General features: G+C 34.6%; 1 protein-coding gene across 4 annotated transcripts in view; it reads left to right on the top strand.

Moving 5' to 3' along the window:
• Nucleotides 1-14404, top strand: part of ZDHHC14 (zDHHC palmitoyltransferase 14) — a 314472-nt gene that overhangs the window by 223619 nt on the left and 76449 nt on the right. For all 4 annotated transcript variants that reach the window (XM_074309440.1, XM_074309438.1, XM_074309439.1 and 1 more), the window contains exon 3: nt 9825-9983. In XM_074309440.1, coding sequence (XP_074165541.1) covers nt 9825-9983 — 159 coding nt within the window. The remainder of the gene's footprint in view (nt 1-9824; nt 9984-14404) is intronic.

Here is a 14404-nt window from a genome sequence, read left to right as displayed (position 1 = left end):
CCTCCCGACTATGGAGCCTGTCTTCTTCCTCTTTTTTGTTTGTTGTCTTTAAATGGTGTGTATAGTTCTTTTAATCAGTTCTTTCTCTCTTTTGTTGATAAAAGTGTTTAGAGATATTTCTTATTTATTTAATTTAATTTGTTTAGGTTTTAAAGGGAACCATTAAGGTATCCAGCTATTTACAACAGTTACTTCTTGAACCTTGCTTAGCTCTTCTTTTGAATATTTAGATGCTTTTCATATCATATATATTAAGTACTGACATTCATTGATTGTCTATGTACCTTTTAGTATAATATAGTTTCCATGGTTCTCTCTTTTAATTAAGTCCATTTTTGCCCTTGCCTTTTCTAAACACATTGCTCTACTCCTGCCTTCTTGAGTTCAGCTAAAGTATGATAGATTTTGCTCTAATCTCTTATTTTTAACTTGCTATGTGAATCTTTTTTGCTTCAAGTACCTCTTTTTTGAATTGCTTAAGTTGTCCTAAAACTATGCAACTATGTATACTTGTATTATCTAGGAGTTAAAATATGAAGAAGCTAAAGCATTTCCAATAATAGATCAAGATTTAAATTTATATCTCTATTGATTTTCTTCTGGTCCTCAACCATTTAAACATTAATATAAGATCATAGCTATAGAATTTGTACTGAATTACAAGTATATCTTATTCAGTCTTTTCACTTTACAAATAAGGAAACTGAGTCAATTAAGTGATTTTTTTCCCCAGTATTGTCTTGGAACAAGTGGCAAGATCAATATTAAAACCCAATTTTATCTGTTATTTCAAACTATACCATGCTGCCTTTTATCACCATTAATTTAAATTTCTGAACAAATATAAATATTGCTATAATAAGTACCTATTAATATCATAGAATCATATATTTAAAGCTGCAGGGGATTTTGTAGGTCATCACTATACATTCCAAGAAATTGAAGTCCAAAGAGATTGTCTTGCTCATATTAGATCATTTGTCACAAGGTCAGGATTCAGATTTTCAAATGTAGCATTCTTTGCCCTAAGATTATGCTGCTTCTAGTAAGTTTCATTCTTTATTGAGAAGTGGAAATTCGAACTTCCCACATTAAGAATGAAAACTGATGTTCACTTTTGAGTCACAGTTACAATTTGCTCACTCAGATTCACCTAGTAATGTTACTTATCTTTGAGTATACACCACACCTACAAACTAACTTTGCTTAATGAGGTGTAACTTTATTGAGTCTATTTGAAATAAACCCTCCTATATACATAATATAGCTAAGATTCAAATTTTGATTGTCAATATTAAATGCAGTCAGTAGCTAATGACATCACATTTCAGAAAATAACCATTTCATATTTAGCCAGCTAATTTTGAAATGAGCTTTTGAATAATATTAACATTTTTCATATTCAATATAAATCTTTTCTCTATACTGTTTTAATTCTATATCATTTATTAATTTAATTTGAATAGCAGAGAATTAATTAGCTAGTTAATAATATATTATAGCAACAATAATAATAGTACTCAATTACAAAGAATGGTCAGTCATTATTTTCACCTGCACAATAATCAACCAAATAATGTTTAAAAACAGTGGTATTAAGGTGAATTGGCCCAAGACCATTCTTATATTTGAACTCTAATCAGAATTCCAGAATTGGAATGATGATGGTGATAATAGTGGGGGGGGTAATAATGACGAGGAGGATGTAGATAGGAAGCAATATTAATTACATAATGGATAGTGAGGAAAGTGAGTGCCTTGGAGTGAGGAAATGTAGAATCATGTCTTGTTTCTGACAAATAGTGATTCTATAACCTGTGGTAAATCATTTAACCTCTAAGTATACCAAGCAACTTTTAAAAGAAGTAAGGGAAAAATGAGGGAAGGGAATAAAATGTTTATTAAATTCCTATTATATTGTCTTAAACACAATGCTGTGCTTTATAAACACCAAATTTGATCCTGACAACAATTCTGAGATAGGTGATTAAGATCTACATTTGACAGTTGAGGAAACTGAGGTAGATAGAGGTTAAGGGACTTGCCAGTGGTATACAGTTAATAAGATTATAAGTTGAGAAATTATTGCCCATTTATGTTGTATCAAGTTTCCCACACCCAATCACAGATTCATTTCAAAATAATAACAATAATAACTCATATTGATATGGTGTATTGAGTTTTACAATATCCTTTATAGCAGGATTTCTTAATTTTTTCCATTTATGTCTATCAATTAGGGAATGACTGAATAAGTTATGGTATATAAATATAGTGGAGTGTTATTGCTGTATTAGAAATAACAAACAGGCTGATTTCAGAAAAGCTTGGAAAGATTAAACATGAAGTGATGTTGAGTGAAGGGAGCAGAACCAGAACATTATACACTATAATAGAAAGATTATGTGATGATCAGCTATGAAAGACTTAACTGTTCTCAGCAATACAGTGGTCCAAGACAGTTTGATAGAATTTGTATAGATAATGCCATCCGCAAGCAGAAAGAGAATGTGGAGACCTAATGCAAATCAGAATATATTATTTTCACCTTTTTTGTTTGCTTTGCTTTTCCCTTTTATTCTGATTTTTCTTTCACAACATAACTAACAAATCTCATGTCTTCCCTGAAACCTCCTTTAGCCACCATAACCAAAAGAGATCTCTCCATACAGTTCATTTTTATTGGTACTAGATCATGGACAATCACAGAAAAAGGAAGGTCATGAAGAACTGGATTGTGTAACGTGAGCTGGGTCATCAGAACAAAAGGCCAAACCAGTTGGCAGCTATGAAAATTTCTAAGGCTTAAAATCAAGGTTGGAATCTAAGAGACACAAGGCCAGGTTTTGAATGACAGTAGACCGAAAAAAGTAGACAAGAGGAAATAGGCAGAAATGTAACCTGAGTTTACAGGCATGAATCAAAGTTTGGGGTTAAATCTGGGCAGAAACAGGTAGGTAATGGAATGCCTATCAGAAATTAGAAATAGCATTTCAAATTTCCAGCAGACTGTAGGAATCAGATTTTGACTATTGACTCCAAAACAGAGATTACCTTCCATCTTCCCTCATCAAGAGTATTCTTCTTAATGTCATAAGCATGAGTGTATTTTTTTGTTTTGTTTTATTGTATGGTAGATTATAGATAATAATTGCAATAAGAGTCTCTTTCCTTTGGGAAATCCTCAATTTTCTCATTTTGCCTCATTTCCTTCTCTGAACCTGCCAGCATTCATCTCTATATCTGGCCTCCAGTTCATTAGATTATAAACTGCATTTGATATCAAGTTCCTTTTTGTATCCCCACTGGTTAGCATAGTGCCTCGCATATGATAGGTGCTTAATAAAAGTTTATTGATTGATTGACAGTTCCTGCTTTACTTTTTTTCCTGGTTGTTATCTACGAGGATCATTGGAGTACAGCTCTTTACTATGTAAAATCACTTTGCTTGCCTCAGATTCTACTGTGCTCACTTTGCATTTTCTTCTATTACCTAAGAACAAGGATTTGAAGTCTTTAGTCCTGACCTCAAAACTCCTAGTTTTTCTAATTTTTTTCTATGTTTTTCACAGCACATCCTATTCTTTCTGTCCTTTGCTGTCTGAGCTATTAGGGGTTGTTCCTCTACCTTGCTCTTGTAATTCAGATCAGCATGCTTTGGTCTACCATATATACATGCGTACATACACACACACACACATACACATATATCATCTCTCTTCTTTCTTATTCTGTAGGCCTTTAAGGGGGAAAGGGAGGGTTCTAGCCAATTGGTCTCTATTGATCCTCTCAATGCCGCCTGTGCAACCTCTGAAAAATTATATTTTGTACTGAGACTAGGTCTTATATATCTTTATGTTAGTAATATCTTGAACCTAGGTATAGAGACTGAACCTATGCTTTCACTGGGAACTCCTAGATGAAGAAAGTCCCTCTATGTGTGCAGATTAGCACTTTTTGGGTTATCAGAGAGCGTTATCTAAACTTTAAAGCACTGAGAGATTGTGATCTGTCCAGAGCCATACCATCAATTTGTGAATCCATGTCTTCTTACCCCCAAGGCCAGCTCTCCCCTTCAACACAGTACTTGTCACCTAGTAGATGTATAATAGGCATTTGTTGACTGCCTGACTGATGAATAAATTACTCTAAAGAAGCAATTCATCCTTTTCACTTTCCATCACCTGGTTTATAGCTCCATCTGTAATAGACCCTTGTACAGGATTTATATATTTTTAAATTTATTTAAAAGATTTTTACACTGAAACACCAATAATTAAATGAAAGAAAACAAACATTTCACATATTTCATAAATCTTCAAATTCATTTTATCATTTTCTTTTTTGATTGTGAACTTAACAGCATTTACAACCTGAAATATCCAAAGAAAAAGCATAGAAAAAAGAATTGTTTTGAAACTGAACTTCTGTTAGAATATGTTGTTTTAAATGTCTATATTAAATTTAACATATTCATCACAAAATTGTTGAGAATATTTCTGTCTCATTCTGAACTTTTCTACAAGAAGATTTATCAGAGACAAAATTTACCTCCTCTGGAGACAAATGCATCAAGGCATGCATATTTTGTACTCCCTCAAAAGAGGTACATAGACATTTATAGGTAGACTGTTTAGTTCTAATTAATTCACATTTAAAAGAATTCAAATAACAACTATATTATCTCACCTAAAATCTCATCAGCATTTCTGGTTTTCTATGCTTTTTGTCATTCTCAGAGACAGTCATCAAACAGTTCTTGTCAAAGTGCTATTAAAAGAGCCCATCTTCCTTTGAGATAGATGAGACCATTGTGCCACACAGTTTATGAGTCTTAGGCCCTAAGAGGGCTGATGAAAAGATGCTTAGGAAAATTCAGTAGCTGTAAAATCCAACTATTTGTGTGATATTTTGTACAAGTATACTTCACTCTAGACAGTAGATGTGCTCTGAAAAAAACATAATGGAGCTCAAATCATATTTTCCCATTGACTTATCATTTCTGAGATGCTACTTTGACAGCCTCTTTCAGTTAATGAACTGTAAAACATAAGTGCTCAGAGGTATTCTTCAATTTAAAGGATTGCACTAGCAAATCCTTTGATAGAAAAAAAGAATCCCCTGGTAATAATACCTCCTAATCTATCGGCTTTGCAAGTTTAAATTTGGGGGCATTATGTTTTCTTTTCCTCTCTACCTCTTATGCATAATTGTAAATATGTGTGCTTAGTAACACAAGGAAGCAATAAGTGCCAGAGCTGGCCTGGGAGCCAAATAGACCTGGAATCAAATTCTAATCCATATTGACTCTGTGATCTTAGATAAGTTACTCATGCTTCCCCTGACTAAACAACACTCTGAAAAACAGAAAAGTGGGGTTCCTTTCTCTCCAAATGATGGAAGCAATTTCCAAAATGAAAGTTTACTATGTAGTGAAGATCACAGATCTCAAATAGTAACATATTCAATTATTTTTGAATTTTGAACATTTTCAATTATTTTTGAATTTTAGACAGGGATGGGCAAGTTCAGATGCAACTGTCATGTGCTCTGCCATCATTCTTGTCAGGAAAGAAGAGTTAAATGAGTTATTTCTAAAGTTGATATGATAATAGAACTAATTAATATGTAATTTCAAAAGATCTCAGGTAATTTGGAGGTATTATTCATATATATATTAATAACGTTTTAAGTTTGCATAGTGTTTATATGCCTCGAAGCATCTAGGTGGCTCAATGGAAAAAGTTACCTGGCATAGAGTCAGAAAATTCTATATTCAATTCTGACCTCACATACAAACTAGCTTTGTGACCCAGGGCAAGTCACTTAACTCTATTTGTCATAATCTATTAGATAAGGAAATGAAAAACTACTCCAGTATCTTTGTCTAGAAAATCTTGTAGACAAAATTGACATGCTATGGTCCACAAGGTCACTAAATATCAAACATGATTGAACAACAAAAAAAAATTACATACTTTTCATATAGAAGAGGGGCAATTAGGTGGATAGGGTAGGGGCAAGAAATCAGAAACAATGAGTTTAAATCTGGCCTCAGACACTTACTAGCTATGTGAACTCAGGAAAGTCACTTGATCCTGTTTATCTGTTTCCTCATCTGTAAAATGAGCTGGAGAAGGAAAAGGACAATCACTCCTCAAGCTTTTCAGATTTTTTTGAGAGCAAATATGGATAGGTAAGTCATTTATGGGTATGAATTCACTGAAATCAAAAGGACTACTACTGTCATCATTTGCTGTTAACTAAAGATGACAGGATTTTTTTTAAGTAGCTCTTATAGGGGCAACTAGGTGGCGCAGTGGATAGAGCACCAGCCCTGAATTCAGGAGGACCCGAGTTCAAATGTGATCTCAGACACTTGGCACTTCCTAGCTGTGTGACCCTGGGCAAGTCACTTAACCCCAGCCTCAGAAAAAGAAAAAAAAAAAAGTAGCTCTTATAAAACCATACATTTGCACCAAGAAGCAGGGGCACAATTATTGCTAAGAAAAAACAGTATTACTGACTAGAATGCCAGCCTTCAGGGCCCCCAGTATATATAAAAGAGCAGGAACTTCACAGACATTAGTCTTCTTGGATGAGAGAGAAGTTTAATAACCTCTATTTACTAATGGTTGAGATTGCCATTGGTTTCCAGATCCATTCTTCACGTATAGTTATCCACACATATTATTCATGAGAACAAACTCCTAAATCTGAAATAGTTTTTTTGTGGGTTGTTTGGGATATATGTGGGGGGGGGACAGAGACAGAGAAACAGATGGCTCACTTTTCAACTTTTTACATTATATAGAGTTCAAAAAAGATGTATAGACATTTGCCTGGGTTGACCTCAAGTATCTAAGATAGATTCCAAAAAAAGAGCAATTTGAAATGTATTTTAGAAGATAAATCCAACTCTTTGGGGGAACCCAAACAAGCATTGTTTAGAATCTAAGCATTCCTTACAACCATCTGGTTTCCCTGGAACATTTCTGGGTCAAGCCTGACCTCTATGGTAAATTTTTGGAGTTAGACCATTTTTTAGACTACATAAATCTAGGTTCAAACAATATTAATACATGATAAATAATAATCCACAGAGGATTGCAAACACTCACATCCTTATCTACCCATCCAGTGGTCTTCTATTAGCAATCTCAGAAAAGTAAGTATATTACAAGATTGACATTTGTAGCAGCCATATAGTGGCCTTTTGGAGATGGACTTTCCAAGGCAAGACATAACAATCAATCACTTAGTAGAGAGAACTAGTGGCAGGGAGTGACTAGGTAGTGAAAGGTAGCAGAACATTTTTAAAGTAGCATAAAACAAAATGAGGAATGGAAATGTGGGTGTCTTTGGATAGTCATAGTGTTTAGGCTTTTGAGATGACAGTATCACATTTAGCGCAATGTGGGCACATAGTGGGCACTTAATAAATAGTTATTTTCCAACAAACTGAATCAGTCTTATTTAATTTCATGTTGTATTATAACATCATAACTGCTTGAGATAAAATGCATTTACATAGTGGTTCTAATTTTGCAATGTTGAAATCACAGAAATGTTACATATTGTCATCTATTATCTATTTCATATTGAAAATAACTTTAAGAGCAGACAATATTTTTCCCATGTTCAGAGAACTGGTAACAGTTCTAAATTAATAGACCTGAATAATCCAGGTCTCCTGACCCATTCCACTGGGCCACACCATTAAGTTTTATGGCTCTATTGCCAAAAGGCATGAGTTTATTTGTGTTTCTCTTTTGCTTCCCTCTCCTGAGTCCTAATTGAACATGTCTTTTCAAGTTTTCCCTCAAGCTCAACTTTACAACAAAATTAGAAGCATATAAAGATGAGGCTTGGAACTGAAAGACCAGCAAAAGATGACATAGGGCTTGTTTGCCAATAATTTCATCAATGGTCAAATAAGAAATTTAAGAATCAAATCTTTCTTAGTCTTCATAATTGTCCTGAAAAGTTCATAAAAATTCAAGGAACTTCTAATTAAATACAAATTTTTATCCTTATTTTTTAAAAAAAAGTATATATCAGATCTGTAGTCTCACTCATTTCTAACCTTATCTTTTAGGAAAACTGGAAGAACAATAGAAAAAAAGATTACACGGACCATATGAGTGACCAAATTACTTTTAAACTCAGTTGGGATACAACTGGCTGGGATCCACAAATGGTTTGCTCAGATCCATTTATCATTTAAAATTTGCCCACTTTTTTATTGATAATGATTCATAACATACCAATAACTCATTTATATAGCCTTTAAAAGTTTACAAAACTCTTCTATCCGTTCTATCTTCAATAAGCATTTATTTAGTACCTATTAGGGGCAGATAGGTGATGCAGTGGATAGAGCACAAGCCCTGAAGTCAGTAGGGCTTGAGTTCAAATCTGATCTCAGACACTTAATCTTCCTAGCTGTGTGACCCTGGGCAAGTCACTTAACCCCAATTGCCTCAAGGGGGAAAAACTTTTTTTTTTTAATTTAGTGCCTACTATGTACAAAGAGAAGGTAACTGATAGTTCTGGTATCCAACTTTTCTGAATCATGAAATAGAGCATGAAAATCCTGGATGTGTATTGTATAATCCTATAGTTGAGTGATGATGTGATGCTATGGATCTAGGGATGACACTATATTTTTTTCCCTTCTGCTCTCCCCCCCCCTTTTCTCCCTATTTCTTCCTCTTTCTCTCTCCCCATTCTCCCCCTCCCTAACTTGTTCTACCTTGCAGTGTGATTGATGTCCACACATCAACCTACAAAATAGACAGAAACAGAGAGACAGAAATGGAGACATAGGTGCCTTGAAGGCACCTGTATTAGAAATATGTACTTTATGGAAAAGAATATAAATATATATGTAAATAAGGCAGGAAATGTCTATAAGCCTGAGGATGGATTCATTTTTATACCTTATGTTTGTTTATATAAATTAATTTATTATTTATTATCCTAAGCTCTATAGAGTAGTCTTGGGTCTGTTTTAGTGGAATAAGAGGGCAGTTCTTCCATGCCGATAAAATCATATAACCTTTACATTAGATATATCTGTGGCTCAATCCACTTCCCAGTAATAATGAGGGAACTCATGTTCATTTCATGAAGCAGCCTGTTTCATCTTTAAACAGCTTTGATGGTTAGGAAGTTCTTCCTTATGTTGAATTATAACTTGTTCTTTGTTATTTCTATTCATCTCTTCTGCTTCTGCCCTGTAGAATAACACAGAATAAATCCACCCTATCTTCTACATAATAACCTTTTGGAGAAAACTGTTAACCTCCTACACTCTCAAAAATCTTCTCTAATGCTCTTACTCCCTTCAGTTGCTTCTCATATAACAGCATTATGCCAAAAGCATCGTCAGTTATTATCCTCAAGAAATGTGTGTTTACTATGAATCTATGTTACTGGAAATGGGGAGCTACACTTTATTTTATCTTTGTAAAATAATTTTGAAAGAGACACAAGAACCAGTCTTTTGAAGGATTCAAAATACGTGCCCATTCCTCCTAAGAAGAGCACTTGTGTCATGGGGTTTCAGGTGCTATTGGATATTTTGTCATTCTCTACAATCTGTTGCTTGTGCTTTCTATAAACTAAGCCAAGGCAAAGTGAAAAATGTTCCTGATATAAATTGCCCCCATATTTGACTGCTCCAAAAAATGGTGTCAGATACCACAAGCTTCTTGTGGCCAATTTATTAAAAGATCTTGGACGTGCAACAAAATACCTATGAGTAAAAATTTGTAAAGTTATTATTTTTAAGAAGTTTCTTTTTCCTTTCTCTCCACTAGATATAGCAAATGGTACCAGTTCAGGGGGGTACCGCCCACCTCCCCGAACAAGAGAAGTCATCATCAATGGCCAGACGGTGAAACTAAAATATTGTTTCACCTGCAAGATTTTTCGTCCTCCTCGTGCTTCTCATTGCAGTCTTTGTGATAACTGCGTAGGTAAGTAGAAAAAGAGACTCTGTGTGTGTGTGTGTGTGTGTGTGTGTGTGTGTGTGTGTGTGTGTGTGTGTTTGCTGTCTGTAGAATGCTTATGTTCACATATTTGTTAAAAGGAGAGCTGCTCTCCCATAACAGACACTGCTAAAAGGAGCTGGTTATAGACACTTCTTTTGTACTTCTATTGTGTAAAACCCAAATAGAATTTAAGCTTTGAATAAGGGTATAACCATGTCATTGATCCCAGTTCCCTAGGTTCTTCATTGGTTTCCATATTCATCACTCTTTCTTTGCTTGCTTTTCTTTCTCTCTGTTCCTCCCTACTTTTCCCTGCACCACTTTCCCTCTCTTCTCTTTCTCCCTCTTTTCTTTCTTCCTTTCCCTCCTCCCCTTCTTTCTCCCTGTCTCTTCCTCTTTCTTGCTCCTCATTCTCCCCCTGCCACTTGTTCTACTTTGTGGGATGGTTGATTTCCAGGTATATACTACAAGTGCCAGAAAGAGAGAGAGAGGCAGAGAGACACAGAGACAGAGACAGACAGAGAGAGAGAAGGATGGAAGGACAGAGACAGACAGAGAGAGAGAAAAGGATGGAAGGACAGAGAGAGAGAGAAGGATGGAAGGATAGAGAAAGGGAGAGAAGGCAGACAGGGAAGCTGACAAGAGCAGCCTTAATAGAAGCCAGAGACAGTACATTTTTTTCCTTAAAATTCTGTGAACTGCTAAGGCTGGAGACCTGATACTGCTGGTAGGGTGACTTAGTCATAGGATTGTGCAATCATAAATTTAGAACTAGAAGAGACTTAAGAGGCTATCTGTTTCAACCCTCTCATTTTATAAATGGTGGGAATAGTCTCAGAGAGATTAAGAAACTATAAGAACCCCGCAGCTTGCAAGTGCCTGAGGCAAGACCACCTCAGGTCTTCTTCACTGTCTCCATTATACCAGAGTCCTTTCCTCCTTTAAGTCCTAGGAAACAGCTGGGGCAAGGGACCTGGACTTATGGAACAGATTGTCTGCCATGTAATGTTACATATAGGTCTTTATATTTAGAAGCCCCAGTTTTTATGCTGCCTGGGAAGTTTGTCCAGAGGAAGAAATATTGCAAAAGGGGAAAGATCCCTTCCACATCCCCAACACATTCTAGTAAGGAAAATATGGAAACATGAACAATCTCCCTTTGCAGATTTAGTCCTATTAAGGCAAATAAAGGATGTAAAAAGGTAAAATAGAAATACATAAATCATAGGATCATAACTCAAGAGCTAGAAGGACCCAAGAGGGTATCCAGTCCAACTTCTGATTTTAAAGATAAGGAAACTGAGGCAGAGGGAAACAAGTGATTTATGCCATGTGACACAGGATTCTCTGATTCTAGAACTTTTTCTCTTTCATTGCATCTTTTTTTCTGACATTCTGCATTTCATGGAGTTATCCAATTGGCTCTAGTCTTTATTTTTTCCAGTTTGAAATGTCTTTTAAAAATAATATCTTATTTTCTGTTACCAATTACATGTAAAAATATTTTAACATTTGTTTTTGTTTTTAATTTTGATTTCAAAATTCTGTCTTTTCTTCCCTCCTTTCCTCCCTCTGTGAGGAAGTAAAAAATCTGATATAAGTTGTCCACATGCATCTTTTCTTGTATATTGCTGGCTTTTGATTTACAAAAACCAAAATTTCTTTAATTATGTATTATAGACTTTATGTAAAAGTAAGCTGGAGATTAAAGCTGATAAATGACCTTTGAAATCCCCTGGATCCTCAGAGAGTTGTGATTCTGTTCATTCACAGGCCACATAGTATTTGTTATGAGCAATTTCTTATATTGGGCTAGATAACTCATTAACATCAGGCAGCCATCAGAAGTTAATTTGGGCCTAGGTACCTGTCAACATTCATGAGACATAGAGAGAAGAAAAGAGGGAGAAGGGGAAAGAACATAAGAACACATTATAAGAATTCTTATCCTGAACAGATCCACAGTGTCTGACGGAGAAAGGAAAATTTTGTTGGAGATGTGATTGTGCTTTTCTCCACAAAATGAACCTCAAGGTCATGTACTTACCCCAAAGTATCACTAGTAATTCAGTCCTTAATAATAAAATTATGAATCTGTTATTGGCTAAATTTTTAAAACCCTATTTCTATTGCCACTCAATAGGATAACAAGTTCCATAATTTTAGTGCTCACTGTTCAAAGTAGTTCTTTTTTTTTTTTTTTGACTTTGTCCTCATTTACTTTATCCTATTTCTAGTATGCTGTGATATGTCATGAAGTGCAAGTTTGTCCTTTCTGTGCCCTTAACAGTTTTACAGACTCTGATCCTAACAGATCTTAGCTTTCATCTCTCCAGACAGAAGATTCCTAATCTTTTTCTCTGTTCATATTGAGTAACCCTCTCTGTTCTCTTGATCATTTTACCCTGCTACATATGAAACTTTCCAAATCAATTAGATCTTTCTAGAGATCTGACAACAAGGATTCTATAGTATTCTGGTTCTCCAGATCTCTTGGAAGACATTTTAAAAATTGAATTATGAAATTATTTAATTGATATTTAATCCATAAAGACGGCATCACAGCCGCAGTTTTAGAGAAAAGTGAACTATGCTGCCTCTTTGTTTTCTGATACACTTCCTGATAATTCTCACCATTCTGCTATCCCCATTTGACTAAAGGAATCCACTGGGGCAATATCAATAATCAGCATTTGATAATAACTCCCAAGGTCCTTTGCTCAATTCTCATCACCCTTCCTCCTATGACTTTGATTTTGGATAATTTTCAACCCAAATGAATGCAATACCTAAACAAATTGCCCACTTTAAAGCTCAACTGCTATTTTTATAGATAACTCTGCTTTTATAGATAATACTACTTCTGGCAAGTTCCCTGCAATTTATCATGGTTGGCTTGGCATTTTGGAAGCTATAAGATTGTGATGTCATTTGCAAACCTGAAGCAGTCACTGTGTCTTTCTCTTACATGTTATTTATGAAAACTTTGAATTTGGCTCATAGTTGTTCTTATCTCTTGAGACCTCAACATTTACTCTTTCCCATATAGAGAATTGCTTGTTTTACCCTATCATTTACTTTTCACCTCTAAGCTAGGTTTTTTTTTCCATGATAAAATATTTTGTGATATTCTGCAGTGATTCAGTTTTTAAAAATAATTTCTGGACTAGAATTTTTTCCACACATAAATTATTTGCATTTGTTCCCTCTTGCCCATATTTTTATATGTTTATTCTGTTAAGTCTTTATCAAAATATTATTTCCTTTTCCTCCATTGATTTTTATTTGCTAAAATTTCAATAATATTATTCTCTTTTTTCTCTTTCTTCCAGTTTGTCTGCTAATAGTAATATTTACCAATAAATTACATCTAATATCTCTAAGAATATCCTCTGAACCCCCTTTTTAAAATGAAAACCACATTGGCAATCTACTAATCCTTCAAGATGATGGCTAAGTTAATACACACAGAATTATGTCTTCCAGATCTCTAGAAAGACATTTTTGTTGACTTGTGCCAATATTTAATTGGTATTTAACCCACAAACATGGCATCACATATTGTGCTTTTATACAAAAAAGGAATTATAGTATCTAAGATAATATGCACAAAGGAAAAAAGAAAAAGAAGGAAGAGAAAGGAAAAATTAACTGAGTACATGTGGCTAGGAATAGGAGAATATCAGCAATTACATCAGGTAGCACTGAGAGCTACAGGCTGCCTAATCCTGGAACTAGATTTTGCTTCATGGAGAAGATTTGAGCTGGGCTTTAAAATAGCACACACACAAACTATCCCCCACTTCCCTCTCAAAAAAGAACACAGAGATTCAAACCTGTTTCATTTTGGTTTTCCAGCTAATTAGACTAAATTTGGGAATTTAGCATGACTGATTAGCACACTAGTGATCTGGACCTTTTGCATTCAACAAAACAACATGGAAAGCAGATGTCGCCAACCAAGAAGTGTAATTGCAGAGTTTGCCATAGTTATATTTTTAGAGAAAAAGCATTTATTGAAAGAATTCTACTTTTGCTGCAAGATGAAATCTTGAGTTGAACACTGAAAGCCAAGACTGGAAATTGTAGCATCCTTCCCCCTAAAATGAATTGGTAGATGATTCCTTGGTACAATATGTAGATGTCACTTTTGCATCATGAGAGGAAAAAAAAAACAATGAGTAATATATTTTTATTCATTTAGTAGAATTTAATCCAATGTAAAATAATATGAGTTTAGCATGTTTAATTGGAGGCTTTGAAGCTTTTAGGTAATGAAAATCTATTTAAAAACCATATCAATCTTTTATCATCAGTAAAAGGAGACCTGCAACCACAAATAATGTGAGAGCCTCCTTTATATCAGATGACTTTTAAAGAAATAGACATGATGGTACTTTACCTGG

Source organism: Sminthopsis crassicaudata, chromosome 4 (assembly GCF_048593235.1).
Source record: "Sminthopsis crassicaudata isolate SCR6 chromosome 4, ASM4859323v1, whole genome shotgun sequence".
Classification (NCBI taxonomy): Eukaryota; Metazoa; Chordata; class Mammalia; order Dasyuromorphia; family Dasyuridae; genus Sminthopsis; species Sminthopsis crassicaudata.
Note: the sequence above shows the minus strand (reverse complement) of the source record. Positions and strands in the feature narration are given on the sequence as shown.